This window comes from Pituophis catenifer, unplaced genomic scaffold (genome assembly GCF_029215685.1).
Source record: "Pituophis catenifer annectens isolate HBS135680 unplaced genomic scaffold, rPitCat1.0.hap2 SCAF_3, whole genome shotgun sequence".
Lineage (NCBI taxonomy): Eukaryota > Metazoa > Chordata > Lepidosauria > Squamata > Colubridae > Pituophis > Pituophis catenifer.
The window spans coordinates 17,564,344-17,580,401 of NW_027256883.1; the positions used below are offsets into that span (position 1 = coordinate 17,564,344).

Genomic DNA, 16,058 nt, shown 5'->3' on the forward strand with positions numbered 1-16,058 from the left:
TTGAGAGGTGTTTACTGAGAAGTAAACTAATAGATAAAATTCTATATTTTTTTCAGAGCAAATTCCAAGGAACACAGACACAGATAGATAGATAGATAGATGATAGATAGATAGATAGATAGATAGATAGATAGATAGATAGATGATAGATAGATAGATAGATAGATAGATAGATAGATAGATAGATACCTAGATACCTAGATACCTAGATATAGATAGTTGTACATATATGTATGTGTATATGTATATATAAACAATCCAACTATAACTCAAATTTTTTGCATGATCTTGTTTAGTTCTTGTGAAAAATAACATACTTTGTGTTGTGTGGTTCAAAGTGAGCGGCATACATAAAATTGAATTTGTCAACAGTTCAATGTGCTGTTGACATCTTAATGAGGAATGCCATAAAAGCCTTCCTCTGTTCAAAGCAAATGTAATACATTCAGCTTTATAGTGTGTCGAAATATATGTCCGTGAGAATGTGTTCAGTGTCCCATGTTGTTTTCAGGGTCCTGTGGAACCCATGCCCCCTACATGAGACCTGTCTATCCAACCAAAACCTTCCCAAATTTATACACTCTGGCAACTGTAAGTTTTCTTTTTCTTCACGCATACATAAAATATATATTTAAAAATACTTCTTAAGTATTAGCATGGCTGGGACATTAAGACTCTTGAATATATTACCCAGATTACTTTCCTCTTTTGAACTAGAGGAAAACAGCTCATTAATTGGGGATGGCCATTTGTATTCACTGTATTCAGTGAAATAATCAAGATTATGTAATCTAGGAAGAGTTGAGGAAAGACAAACTCTAATCATTGAAATACAAGCCAGACTTGTGGCTTAAACTTGCTCCATAGTGGTACCCCCAAGTATAATGTATCTTCAGCTCCATCCTATTCATGCTGGCTGCCGATTATGGATCTGAAATCCCAAATCTGGACGGTATAGTCTTGGGGAATTTTGTCAGAATGATCTTTAGAAGAGAATGTAGCTCAAGATTGAACTGTAGGGTCCTTGGTGCTTTCTGAACTTGCTGGTTTTCATGTCTAGCAGCACTGATGATGTTACCTAGCTTGGTAATGAAATGCCTGCAAGAAAACAACCAAAGCTCAAGGAGCAGAACAGAATTATATTTGTAAATGGAAGCTTCAGTAGCAAGTTTAGTCACAAAATGAAGACAGCAATAATATAAAATAGATGTTATGAATTCTAGGTAATAAAATGTGATCTGATCTGATCTGATTAACTCATTTACTTTTGCTCAAAGGGACTGTACCCTGAATCTCATGGAATAATTGGAAATTCAATGTATGACCCTGTATTTGATGCTATTTTTAACCTTCGAGGAAGAGAGAAATTCAATCACCGATGGTGGGGAGGTCAACCGGTAAGTATCAGTTTTATTTGACTTTGGTCCATTATGGTTAAATCTCATAGCTAGTTGCTTTCATTCTTTTACATGCAATTCATTTCAGTCAGTAGTTAATTCAGTCAATGCTAATTTTTTCTTTTTCTTTTGTCTTCGCCCTGCTCCTTTTTGAAGCATGGCAGCTAGGTATATATCCTGGGTTATGTAAAACCTGTGAATGATTAAAGCAGCCGTGTCTTTCTCTAGACTTATGAAACTACTTTGAAAACTGTCCTTGACTATTCATTAAAGGCATTCATTAAAATACACACATTTGCAAAGGGCATTTGTGTGGAAACTCCAGGATTGTTTTCAACTGGATCTGTCAATTCTGGACAGACTAAGTAGGGAAGCTGCATATTGAACAGGATTTTGTTTTACCTCATTTGTTGATATTTTTTCCCACTTTGAGGGTAATCTTAAATAATCTTATTCACACCATTTAATAAGGTAGATATTATTAATATCATTAAGAAGCCTATTAATGGAGGGTCATTTCAAAGCGCCTCCTGAACAGGCTGTTTGAACGTTAAGGAGCCATGTCCTTTGAAGAGGCAACAAGATTTCTGCTTGTCAAGAGATGTGGGTGTGTGTCAGTGGTGGGATTCAAAATTTTTTACTACCGGTTCTGTGGGTGTGGTTTGATGGGCGTGGACAGGGGGTGTGACAGGCAGCACTCGGCCTCTTGCACCCCCCTGGGAGCAAAAATGGGCTGTGGGGGGGCGCACCACCACCCCGTGCCCCGTTTTGGGCCTAGTAGGCCTCCCTGAAGCTTCCTGGGAGCGAAAACAGGGTGCAGGAGGGGCGGCGCCACCCCGTGCCCCATTTTGGGCCTAGGAAGCCTCCCTGCACTTACCTGGGAGCCAAAATGGGACACGTGGGGACTTCTGGAAGGGGGGGTGGGAAAGGGAGGGGCCAGCCAGCAATTTAATTACAGCTTCACCTGAATTGGCCCGAACCGGCTGAATCCTACCACTGGTGTGTATCTGTGTATTTATCCATAAAAGACATTTCTCCAGTGTATATGAACAGGTACATCTAGAGGAAAAGAGCTCACTTGGAAAGATCAACAGATTACTACCAACCAAAAGAATCCCTTCATATAATGACTGATATGCATCTCTACCAGTTGTTAAATATTGTTTAGAGAGACATAATTATCCAATCCATAATTATGGATAGCCACTTTAGATAGCCTTACTCAAGCTATTTCTGTAGCCATTGTGTTGTTATTATTTTTCTATTCAATCAGGTCTTTTCCATAAGGATCCTTACTTAGTACCTCTTACTAAGAGGATCCTCTGGTCCTCTCAGATTGAGAATAATTTGAGACTGCTTAAGCTTCTTTTTATATATTTTATGTAGCTTTATTCTTGGGCTTTATGTTCTATTTTTCATCTGAACTACTTGTTCTAAACCCTTCTAGGAATTTGATCAATGCTACATAAATCTCAGATCCAAATTCTTAAATTCTTAGGGGCGGTCCTCGAAACCAATATTTTAGATGATTTTTAAAAACATTTTTACTGTAGAAAAGTTTGTCCTTATAACACAGACATTTTGAGCCATTGTAATCTGATTATATTTTCCTCATTAGATATGGATTACTGCTGCTAAGCAAGGAGTGAAAGCTGGAACATTCTTTTGGTCAAAGTAAGTGTTGATTTTTAGATAGTGAAAATTCATACATAAAAGAGTTTTAGTAACAAAGCTACAATCCTAAAGGCAGGTATTTGGAACCAAATGTTCTTACTTGAATAGGGCTTAATTCTCAAAGTTGAAATGGATTTCCTTGGCTTACCTGTTAATGGCTTTTTCAGCACATTTCCCACTCTATTCTTGCTTCTTTAGAAGAGATTAAATTATATTTAGAATGTGCTCCTTTTGTTACTTCTTAATACCTAGTTACCTACATAGTCTTTTTCTGCAATGCTTAATTGAGCATTCTTTCAGGAATCAATTGACCCAGGGATGAGAATCAGTGATCTGCAGTAGTGGTTAGAGTGAGATAGCTTGTTTTTCTACATGTTTGTAAAAGTGTAACTACCATCATGAAAATGTTATGTGTGTCTTCTGGTTGTAAAGGTATTATCCAGCCTTCACTTACAAGTACTTTGTCACTGTACTTAATCTAACATACTCTGCTGTATCAACCAATGTCATCCAGCGTTAGTGGTCAAGGGGCTGATAGGAAGACATAAATAAAAGGAAGATATGAATACAGTAGCCCCCAATTTACGATTTACATCCAGAATTATGTTTGTAAATCATGCTGGTCATTAAGTGGGATATCCCACGACCATCCCAATTTTACGATATTTTGTGGTGGTCTTTAACCAAATCACCATGATAATTAACTGAATGCTGCAGTTGTTAAGCAAACCATTTTTGGGTGTTTTTTGTTGTTTTGTTTTTTGTTGTTGTCCAAAACCGGAAGTAAAAGCCAGTTTTGGGGAAAACAATAAATGGCAGTCACATGACTACAGGATGCTGCAAAAAGCCATGCAGGCTGGTTGACAAGCACTCAAAATGCGATCATGTGATCCCCAAGGGGGGAGGCCATTGGACTACAAATCCAGGTTGTAAATCTATTTTGTGGGGGTCAGCTATAATTTTGACTCCGGTCATAAGTCAAGGAGTACCTGTATGTAAAACAGCATCCTGTTGTTGTGACATGTTACTTAGCCACCAATATGTCAGGCTGAAGGGAATATCTAGCCACAATCCCAATTAGACATTGATACTTTTATCCGCTGTGAATGTGTGTTATTTCTCCATTTAAATTAAAGCTATTATCCTGAACAGCTGCTAAAACATCAAGTTCAGTCGTTGAGCTACATTTCATTGGTTGAACTGCACTCTCTTAAGGAAATGCTTTCATTTTATTTTTCATGAATTTCCCACCACTTGGCTTGACTAGATAAGCCCCGTTTTAATGTTTCTGGACTCCCTTGGTTAAAACAGAAATCCTATTCTTTTTTTCAACACAACATTTTAATAATCCCATCAAACTTCAGACAGTAGAGAAGAATGTTTGCCAACTAGCAGGGACTATGGACATTCCTCCTCATTTAATTTTCTGAAGAAAAGCAAGACATCTTTTTAAGCTGAGCATTTAGTAACCATGATTTCTGGGATTTGGTGTTGAGGAAGCAATTCAGCTATGCTGGGTTGTAATAGGCAGACATTTCTGAGGTAAATGTGGCTTCAAAAAAAGTCACAACATGAAGCTCATCAATGGAACACCTGATCTTAATGACGAACTGTGTAAAACCATAAGAAACTAATAATCTAGCTGAGGTTTCATGCTTTTTCTCTCTGTTTTGATTTAGTGTGATCCCTTATGAGCGCAGAATATTAACCATACTGCAGTGGCTAACTTTGGCAGACAATGAAAGGTTGGTCATTTCTCTGTCCCCTCCCTTACTTTTGTAGCAATGAATGCAATGACTGTGTTATTGATCCCTTTAGTAGAAATTGAATTTTGATCAGACATATTTGTTTGCTTGATGAGCTAATGGTGTATACGTTGTACTGGGGAAATTTTAAATACATGGGTTAAAGCTGTTGATATATTGGTTTTCGGTTGTTCCTATTTAGAATAATAATCCAAGAATTGGGCAGATATCAAGATTTTTTTAATTGGGTAATTGAGAATACATGGCAACAAAGTTTGCTCTGAGGGAGAGTCCAAGAAGGAACAATTGTAGCCTTTTCCCATCTCTTAAAGATAATTATTGAATGTTTTCCCAAGAGCTTGTGCCTCTTTTGGCATACTTTCTAATGTTTTAATGAAGTTACAAAATAGAACACTAAATTGTTTCATCGTTGGAAAATATATGAGATGGCAACTTTCTCATTCTTTGTTTTTTTGTTTTTTCCATAAACAAGAGTGTATACAAGGTCAGAACCCCGCCTGAACTTGCTCCCCATTCTGCCATGATAACCCAGCTTTGCCTTATCCCAGCAAAGTGAAAGTGAAAGGGAATGCTCCTGGGTGTTGGGAAACTACCATCCAGGAAAGAAGGAGGGATCAAGTGGGGAGGTTGCCTAGAGTCATTGCGCTACCACAAGAGACCTAGTGCTACTTCCCATTAAATTCCATGGAACTTTATCTGTTTGTTCCCAGGGAAGGGCGAGGAGTCTGGGGAGTTTCTTGTATTATATGTAGAATACAATAAAGTAGTCAACCTTCCATAGAAGACCTGCATATTCCGTGGGTCGGAAGGAGGGCTCTGCAGCCCCCTCACATCTTGGACATAAACAGTTTCAACTCCTTCCCTTGGGATGGCGCTATAGGGCATTATATGCCAAAACAACTAGACACAGGGACAGTTTTTCCCTTATGCCATCACTCTGCTGAACTCCTAATTCTCACAGTGCTGACTAATGTCTATGTATGCTTACCCATGTAGTGTGGCTGTAGTATTATTATTTATCCTACTTATTATGATCTTCTTTACTCCTCCCTTTTATTGGTATTATTATTATTCTGTTGCTTTGCATGTACACTGAGAGTTTCTGTATCGGAGAAACAAATTCCATGTGTGTCTAATCAGGGTGCCGTCGGTCAAGCAATGTCGACTGACGATCCCCAGGGGGAGAGCCTTCTCTGTGGGGGCACCCGCCCTCTGGAACGAGCTACCCCCAGGAATACGACTGATCCTGGACCTCCGTACTTTCTGCCGAGCGTTAAAGACCTTCTTATTCCAGCAAGCCGGGCTGGCTTAAAATTTTAATGGGTTAATTTATGGGGAAAGAGTTTTAAAATTTAGGGAAGCCAAACTGATTTAATTCTGTTTTAATTCTTTTTAATTTTTATACTGTATGTGTTTTAAATTTTGGTTGTTCACCGCCCTGAGTCCTTCGGGAGAAGGGCGGTATACAAATTTAAATAATTAATAAATAATAAATAAATAAATAAATAATAAATTGGCCAAATATTCAACTCACGTGTGGATCTGGTTACTTGCATCTAACACCTGAGGAGAGACTACTGTCAGAAGCTTCTCTGGCTCTGGCTCAGCAAGTTGACAGGAGACTTCTCCAAGCAAAGCCTGGAGCACGTATTTAGTGGGCTCCAGCTTTGCATGTACAAACCTCACAGTTTATATCCTAAATGTTATTCGAATTCTGCCAGGGCAGACTGATAGTAGAGTCAGGATTTCCTAAAACTACTGCTACACTGAATATTGATTCAGTAGAGCAGGGGTGTCAAACTCAAGGCCCACGTGCCAGATCTGGCCTGCGGGGTGCTTAGATTGGGCCCGTGAGGCTGCCCTGGAAACAGCGAAGGACCAGCCCACAGTGCCTCTGCCAGTGAAAATGGAGCTCCATTTTCGCTGGCAGAGGGTTGCAGGAGGCCATCACAGCCGAAAGTGGAGCTTGGGAGCCCATTTTCGCTGGCAGAAGGTTGCAGGAGGCCATTGCAGCCGAAAACTGAGCTCGGTTCTGAGCCTGTTTTCGCTGGCAAAGCACTTGGGCCACCAGAGGTGTCCCTGACATGAGTAACACCGAGCTGGCCATGCCCTCCCCCCAGTGGTAGGATTCAGCCAGTTCGCATCACTTCGGGAGAACCGGTTGTTAACTTTCTGAGCAGTTTGGCAAACTGGTTGTTGGAAGAAATAATTAGGGCAGAGAACCGGTTGTTAAATTACTTGAATCCCACCACTGCCCCTGCCCCCAGGTCAGACACAACCCTGATGCGGCCCTCAATGAGATCGAGTTTGATTCCCCTGCAGTAGAGAGTGGCTGTGTCATAAACACCCCCAGATCTCTTTGTTGCAATATTTTCAGGATCAGACTCAATAAAGATAATAGAAGTTATAGGTTTAAATATAATTCTCTTTAATCATAATAGGCATTCTATATTCGCTGAATATTCAAGATAGAAGCAAGGAAAATGGGGAGGATGGCTCCTTTTATATACAAGGGGCGGAGCCAGGAATGGGAGTGGTAAAATATGAATACATTAAAGCTCAAGTAATAAGTTAACCCCTGATGTTCCATATATACATTATTTACACATTAGAGAATAAGGCATTTACATCTGACAAATCCCCCTCTAAATGCCGGTTCGTTATACAACACCAGTTACATTCAGATTCAGGACAATATAATACATATAATTTAGAAGTTAAATATCTGTGTTGTTTAGAAGGTAAGGGTTTTGTTAATATGTCAGCTAATTGTTCAGAAGTATCACAATGTATTGCTTTGATGAATCCGTCTTGAGATAGTTGTCTCACGTGCTTAAATTTTATATCAATATGCCTGGACCTTTGTCCAATTGCATCGGATCTAGAAATTTCAATGGCCGCTTTATTATCTTCATGCATAATAAATGGTAAAGTAGGTTTCTTCCAAACATCTGTGATCAAATCATTGAACCATACAAGGTTATTTGCAGCTTTAGACAAGCAAACATATTCTGCTTCTGTGGTAGAGGTGGCTACCAGTTCTTGTTTACCAGTATACCAGTAAACTGGACAATCGTTCAATAGAAAAACATAACCAGAGGTACTCTTTCTGCATGATGTATCACCAGCCCAATCTGCATCAGCATAACAAGTAATTTTTGGTTCTTTGTCATTATTGGGTTCCAATATTAAACAAAAATCTAATGTACTTTTCAGATATCTTAAAATTCTTTTGACAGCTTCCCAATGATACAAGGTTGGTTTGCTAACATATCTTGACAATAAATTGAGAGGTAATGCAATATCTGGCCTAGTCCAATTAGATATATAAAGGAGTGAACCTATAACTGATCTGTAAAATGTGTTGTCTTTAAACTCAGGGGAAGATTCATCATTGTTTCTAAGAAAATCAGTTTGCATAGGTGTGTCACATGTTTTGGCATTATTTAAGTTACATTTGTTTAGGAGTTCAATGATTTTATCTTTTTGAGTAAGTTTGAATCCCCTTTTTGTTTTGTTAATTTGTACACCAAGGTATTTATTCACTCTACCTAGTGATTTCAATGAGAAGTGTTCGTTTAACTTATTTACAAAGATTTCCCTGCTCTCTTTATGCTTTCCAATATATAAAATATCATCCACATAAATTAATACAAATTCAATATGATCATTACTCTTTTTTACAAAGAAACAGTTATCAGCAGTGGTGGCGTTGAAATCCATGGTCTTTAGTACTTTTACCAAACAATCGTACCATCTTTTGCCAGATTGCTTCAATCCGTACAGACTCTTATTTAGTAACCAAATTTCGTTCTTATTAGTGTATTGACTGTGTGGTGCTCTTACATATATTTCCTTATCTAATTTTGCATGTAAGTATGCAGTCTGTATGTCATATTGAAACACGTCTAGATTGAGTGCAGATGCTACTACAAGAGCTGTTTTGACACTCTCTGTTCTCACTGTGGGTGAATATGTGTCAGTATAGTCTTCTGGATATTTTTGTGCATAACCTTGTGCAACTAGTCTGGCCTTGTATAAGGTATTACCTCCTTCTAAATTCTTAATTTTATAAATCCACCTGGTACCTATAATTGTTTTATCCTTAGGTGCGATCGCAGGTGTGAATACATTTAATCCTTGTAAACTTTTCATTTCTTTTTCCATAGCTAGTTCCCATTTTTCTCTTTCTTCACGGGGAAGTTTCAATACTTCCTCATATGTATTAGGTGTTATTTGTTCTCCATCCATATGCATAATATAATCTTTGTATTTATTTGGTATTTGGTTTCTATTATTTCTAATATTTCTTTCAGGTTTGCTATGGTTGTCATGCAAATATCTGGCTTCCTTTTTTGTTAATGTGTCTGTCTTTATTTTATGCTGACTATTTGTCCAAGTTTTGGTTCTGTTCTTACTTTTGTTAATATTTTGATTTTCTGTTGTTCCTTCCTCGCAAGATATATTATCTTTGCTTTTATTAGGAAAAATTTCATTAAGGTGCAACTTAGACCAATTGGCCTGCTCATGAAACACAGCTGTTCTGGATACTATAAATTTGTTATTATTATCGATGAATCTGTACCCTTTGGTTCCAGTTTCGTATCCCATGAATCTTAATCTCCTGGATACGTTTTCTCCCTTTCTCCTCAATTGTTTAGGTATGTGCACGTCTGCAGTAACTCCAAATATGTGCATGTGTGCTAATTTAGGTTTTCTATTGTACATCACCTCATATGGTGTCTTATTCACAATACTGGACCATGTTCTATTTTGAGTGTAATTTGAATAATGTAAGGCTTCTGACCAAAATTGTTTGCCTAAACCAGCATCCTCTAATGTGCATCTAATCATGGTTTGTAGTGTGGAGTTCTTTCTCTCTGCAATCCCATTTTGAAAGGCAGAAAATGGATTGGACGTGAAATGTAGCATCCCTCTATCCTTTAACCATTGGGAGAATTCTTTAGACATGAATTCACATCCCCTATCTGTCATAATTTGTTTTATTCTGATATTATGTTGTGTTTCTATGCGTTTGTAGAATTCCTTAAATTTCTGAAAAGTTTCATCCTTGTGCTTTAATGTGTAAACAAAACCATAGCGACTGTAATCATCCACTATTGTTAGGAAGTAACGTTTTCTATAGGTAATTGATGGAGTTAATGGACCAACTAAGTCCATATGTACCAAATCAAAAATATTGTTAGTTGATCTGTTAGATTTTTTTGGTCTAGGACTGGTTTTTAGTTTGGTGGATTTACATACTGAGCATTCTAAATAATTTTCACAATTTTTTATTTTTACACCTTCTGCGTGTTCAGTCATTTTTTGTACTACAGGAAAGCTAGCATGTCCTAACTTCCTATGTAAGATATGAGCACACTCATCATGAATTGGTTTACCTATTTTTGGTTTCTTCTCATTGTGTGTATTTTTGTTATCATGAGTTAATTTACATTCATCATTGTCACTGTTACTGACATTTTCATCATCTGCTTCAATACAATCTTCCATATTTGAATCAATGTTATGTAACCATCTTTCTTTGGTTATCAGATAGGGTAGACCCCTTTTTATCATCACAGTGCCTACATTTGTTTTGTTCTTTTCTATAGTTGCTTTCCCCTTTGAGAAAACTATATTGATGTCAGATTCTCTGCTTAGTTTTATAGCACTTAGTATGTTGTGAGGTATTTCTGGGATTAATAATACCCCCTCTATTTTCCCTAAACCAGGCAAGGTCACATTTCCTCTGCCTAATACTTGAACCTTTTCTTGATTAGCTACCTTTATCACAAACTTATCTTCTGTAAATGAAGATAATATACTTTTGTTATTAGTGGTGTGATTTGTTGCACCAGAATCAATAAGCCAATTATTGTTCTCATCTTGTTGTGTTTTGGTGCTGTCTTGTTTATTTAGCCCATTTAGTGACCCAGATTTTCTCTCTTTTGAATTTTCTCTACCCCCTCTACTTTCTCTGTAGTTTGGTGGACTTCTATATTTGTGTCTATCTGTGGAAGATTGTCTGTAATTGTATTTGCTCCTATATTCTGGCCTATGTCTCTCCCTTGGGACTTTGGGACAGTCTCTTCTACTGTGTTCCCTGGATCCACAATTGTGGCATCTAAAGGCTTCATTATATTTATCTTGAAAGACTACTTTCCTAAAAGATTTGTGTTCTGTTTGGTTACTGGAACGATTTTTTCTTGAATTGTCTTCTGCTATCAATTTGTTAGATAGACTTTCTATTGATAAATATCCCAAATTAATGGTATCTAAGTGTGACATAAAGCTATCCCATGATGGATCAAGTGAATTGATAATAACACTTTTCATAGTTTGATCTGAAATCACTTCCCCCCTCAATTGCAGCTCAGCTCTTATTTTGTTTAGATTTATCAAATGTTCACTTATAGAAACCCCTGGTTTCACTCTAGAAGAAAAGAAATCCTTAGACATTCTTGTGGTTGTGGCTACGCTATCGCTGTGAAATAGATTAAACATGCATTGAATTATTTCTGATACAGTTAGGTTTGGTTTGATGCTATGATACATTGCAGGAGACACGCTAGAAATTATTATGAAAAATGCTCTATGATGTAAACAGTCTATTTTTAAAGTCCAAGGTCTTCTTGGAGGACTAGTTATAAAGAATAGTAAATTTTCTTTCATAAAAATAACCTGAAGCTGTTGGTACCACTCTTGTAAATTAATGCCATCAACTCTAAGTTTTGGGAAGTCACTGGGTAAGTTCCCCACATTATTTTGTCCATTACTTACAACCTGAGGCAGTCCGTGGTCTCTCAAGTGCAGGAAATTACAGAACGGCATTGGGATGCTTGTGACGAGTCTGCGCGGTTCTCTGGCCAGTTCAAGTCTTTCGGGGCCGTCTACGTAGTTTTGCACATGCGCGTTGCTCATTTCTTCTTTGGCGCCGTTGTGGAAGGTTCTCTCCATTTCAGCTCTCTCGATCCGCTCCTCTTCAGATGAGTCGGTCTCTGGCTCGGTTTTTGGGGCTTTGGTGATGGCGGCGGTTCTTCTCTTTCTCTTGTGTGTGCTGGCACTCGATTCTGTCTGCGGTGTAGGGCGGAATCGGCATGGCTCTCTGGGCTCGGGTGTCGTCGTTTTCGAAGTCAGGATGGGAGCGTGCAGGTCTTGAGTTGTCGGTTTGATTTCTTGCTTCTTCGTCGATGTCTTGGAGATTTTCAATCTTGGCCCAAAAGCAGCAAAAAGCGTTTTCATTGCTGACTTTACTTGAGACTTCGTTAAATCGTCTTCACTTTCTGATTTTGGTTCATCTGAAGAGTTTGAGACTTCTTTTTCACTTTCTTCGTCTGATAGTGTTTTTCGCGCCAGAAATTTTGAACTGAGCGTTTTGATTGGCTCTGCTTCACTCTCTTTTGAAGTTCGTTGAAACCAAGATGGCTGCCGTTCAAAATTTCGCGCGGGGTCACATCTTTTCTTTTTTACAACTATTTTCTCAGTAGTCATTTCACTCACAGTTTTTTGATCTTTGGGTTTTTCTTTAATGACGTTTTTCTCTCTCGCTGCTCCGCTGTTCCTCAGCATCTCCTGGAGGTCCGCGATGAGGCTTTCATCATTCTTTTGGCTTTTTAGTATTTTTAATATTCCTGACCTGAGTTCGTTATTTTCTATCTCGATTTCTTCCTGGTCGTTATTTTCACTCATCAGTTCTTCTTCTTCAGTGGTGTATTCTTCGGATTCTCTCGAAATCGCATTAGTGGATTCGTTGATCATCTCTTGATCAGTTTCTATTTCTTTGCTGTGGGCCCTGGTGTTGGGCCTATCTTTCTTGGACATTTTTAATTACTTATTGAGTCAATTAACCATCCTCTGCTACCAGCTTGTTGCAATATTTTCAGGATCAGACTCAATAAAGATAATAGAAGTTATAGGTTTAAATATAATTCTCTTTAATCATAATAGGCATTCTATATTCGCTGAATATTCAAGATAGAAGCAAGGAAAATGGGGAGGATGGCTCCTTTTATATACAAGGGGCGGAGCCAGGAATGGGAGTGGTAAAATATGAATACATTAAAGCTCAAGTAATAAGTTAACCCCTGATGTTCCATATATACATTATTTACACATTAGAGAATAAGGCATTTACATCTGACACTCTTAAACACTATCAGACACCCTCAGAGTTATGTAAAACCAAGCAAGCTTATCCTCATGGTTTGAACTGTTATTGATAATTTCCAGTCAACAGGCTTTGTTTACCTTTGTTGCAAGATTCCAGCAATATTTTACCGGATATATTGATTTTTTTCTTCACCATCTCTAAATACAATGAAACCATTCATTATATTCAGAGGGATGGGGTGAATGAATTTATAATTTTAGAGGGTTGCTGTATTGGAAAGTGAGAATGGCATGCTAAATGAAACTTGCTGACATCTGCCTTTCTTTTCAGGCCTTACGCTTATGCATTCTACTCTGACCAACCAGATATGGCTGGCCACAGATATGGTCCATTTAGTTCTGAGGTTAGTACAGTTCATCTTTGCCCATAAATGGAATGCAAATCTGGTGCTCCGGGTTTTGTCATGTTCACATGAACTTGTATTGCTAGTCCAGAGCCAAATGTTTTAAAGCTAGTTAATTGTTTGCCTCTATAAGCCTCCAAAAGAAACAGGGCCTTCTGAAAAATATAGACACTACATTTATAGAGAGGACTAAACTGTTAATAACATTATCCATCTGCTTAAAGTTTCAGGGACTGGAGAACTAAGTCTGTGTATGTGTGGGTGTGTATGTGTTGACAAGGCTAGGATTTTCATCGAAGACTTGCAGGCCTACTCTTGGATATAATCAAGGTTGACTGCATTGTGGTGTGAAAGGAGCAATTTTTTTTCATGTTTTGTAATAATTCAGTAATTTCACGTAAATTGTTTATGCCATGTTTGCTTTCTGCATGATGTTATTTAACTGCATCCTTAGTAAATGAGGTGGGCCACTGGGGTAGAAATAGAGAGAATAAGAGATAGGCTTCAAGGCAGCATTTCTCAGCTTCAGCAACTTAAAGACAGGCAAACTTCAACTCCCAGAATTCTCCATGCTGACTGAAGTCCGCCTATCTTAACGTTGCTGAAATTGAGAAATGTTGCTTTAAAGCAGGGGTCTCCAACCTTGGCAACTTTTAAGACTTGTGGACTTCAACTCCCACAATTCCTCAGCCGGCTGGCTGAGGAATTCTGGGAGTTGAAGTCCACAAGTCTTAAAAGTTGCCAAGGTTGCAGACCCCTGCTTTAAAGCATAGAAGGTGGAGAGAAGATTGAATGCTCATTAAATGGGCTGCCTGGAATCTCCCTCCAGTTCAAATCCATAGATGCAGCCAAACCGCTTGAGCGACTGAGGTCCAATTATACATTATGTTGATCTTATGCTTTGGCCTTGAAATCCAGGGCAGAGACCTAATTCACACTGACCTCTGGCACTGGCATTGGGGCGAGGAATTCTCCGAAACTGTAATACTGTCTTCCTTTTCCTCTCTGTGAATCCAGAGCCAATGTGAAGTTTGAGGGGAAAAAAAAAACTTTTCCAAGTTCCAAGCACAGAGGTTAATTATTCCTGTTACCTCAAGTCCTAATAAAGTGCTTGTTCCACAGGGAAGATCTACACAGTTAACCTTTGATCATAGACTCTGAAGGGAATATTCTCCCAGCCATATAAGAACTGCTTAAACAAACAGCTCCAACAGGGTTGGGAGAACATGGAAAGAATTGATCAGTGTTGGGTTGCGGCCCCAGGCTGAGATTGCTCAACCGGTGGATCCCTGCCACCATTGAAAACAATTTTATGCCTCTGCTGATGGGCCTATTAAAAGTTAATCAGAGTGTGGAAGGCGTTTTATGCACAGTTTCACTCTTGGATAAAGAAATGGCTTTTATGAAGTCTATATCTGAGGACAAGGAGAGGACTGATTTCTTCAGCAACGCGACTCAAAAATCTTAACGTAATTATATTATTTAAATCCAAGTTTCCTGATTTTTATTCCAAGACTGTACAACACCCTTCTTCAGATCTGTACTCTTCAGATGTATTGGAGTCAGCTTCTACTCTTTCCTGGCCAATACGGTTATTGATAGCCCTTGAGGGATCTATCTCTTATATCTTTGGCTCTTGGGAATCCCCAGCTGGTTATTGCAACACTCGATTCTGCTGCTCTCAGTATATTTTGGGAGTCCAGGATCAAAATAATAGTGCTAAATTTAGAGCTGAAATTGGCTATAGGCCTCATTCTCACTGTTGTGTGGAAGAGTCCTCTTGCTGTGGAGGTCATCTCCACCCTTTTCAAGGGTCAGCCTTGGAGGTGGGGACAGTAAATTCTCCTCCCAAGGTGCAGATTTGTGAAAACAAGTTTTGGCTTTTGCAACTATTTTATTTGGCAGTGAGGTCCAGCTGCAGTCTATCAAACCCTGCTTTGATTAGTCCCAAATTAGATTATTCCCTGCAATTGGTGACTGAAGGTCAGATGAGAATCAGAAGCAACATGGAACAGTTGCAATTATTTGTTTGGGGTTCAGAGATAAAGGTACATATTCCCAAGGGTGAAATCCAGCAGGTTCTGACAGGTTCTGGAGAACCGGTAGTGGAAATTTTGAGTAGTTCGGAGAACTGGCAAATACCACCTCTGGCTGGTCCCAGAGTGGGGTGGGAATGGGGATTTTGCAGTATCCTTTCCCTGGAGCTGAGTGGAAATGGAGATTTTGCAGTATCCTTCCCCTGCCACACCTACCAGGCCACACCCACCAAGCCACGCCCACAGAACCAGTAGTAAAAAAAAATTGAATTTCACCACTGCATATTTCCCTTCCCCTCCCTGAAATTTTCAGCCTTCAACTCATGTTTCCCTTGAGATGAAATGGAGAAGAGACATCTTCATCTCATATATCACCATAGGTTTGGCTTCAAGTTTCTTTATTAGCCTTTAGAGAAGTTAGCCTTTCTGTGGAAATTGCACAGATGTTCTGATTTACATCTGGATGGGATTCTTGGAAAGAATATAAGGAACTGTAAATATATCAGGAAACTCTTAGAAGGAAGATCTAGAGCAGGGGTGTCAAACTTGTGGCCTGCAGGCTAGATGCATCACGTCCTGGCCATACCCACACCCGGTTTAGCGAAGGGGAAAAAAGTCACGATACATCACAATACGATGCCGTGACGACGCGAGTTTGACACCCCTGAC

At 38.8% G+C, this 16,058-nt stretch overlaps 1 protein-coding gene across 6 annotated transcripts in view; it reads left to right on the forward strand.

Moving 5' to 3' along the window:
- The window catches only part of ENPP2 (ectonucleotide pyrophosphatase/phosphodiesterase 2), a 103,024-nt gene that overhangs the window by 53,691 nt on the left and 33,275 nt on the right, over positions 1 to 16,058 (forward strand). For 3 of the 6 annotated variants that reach the window (XM_070940366.1, XM_070940363.1, XM_070940367.1), the window contains exons 7-12: positions 512 to 591; positions 1,278 to 1,397; positions 3,016 to 3,071; positions 4,751 to 4,816; positions 5,310 to 5,321; positions 13,281 to 13,353. In XM_070940366.1, the coding sequence (XP_070796467.1) occupies positions 512 to 591; positions 1,278 to 1,397; positions 3,016 to 3,071; positions 4,751 to 4,816; positions 5,310 to 5,321; positions 13,281 to 13,353 (407 nt within the window). The remainder of the gene's footprint in view (positions 1 to 511; positions 592 to 1,277; positions 1,398 to 3,015; positions 3,072 to 4,750; positions 4,817 to 5,309; positions 5,322 to 13,280; positions 13,354 to 16,058) is intronic. The other 3 variants (XM_070940362.1, XM_070940365.1, XM_070940368.1) reach the window with 1 other exon arrangement.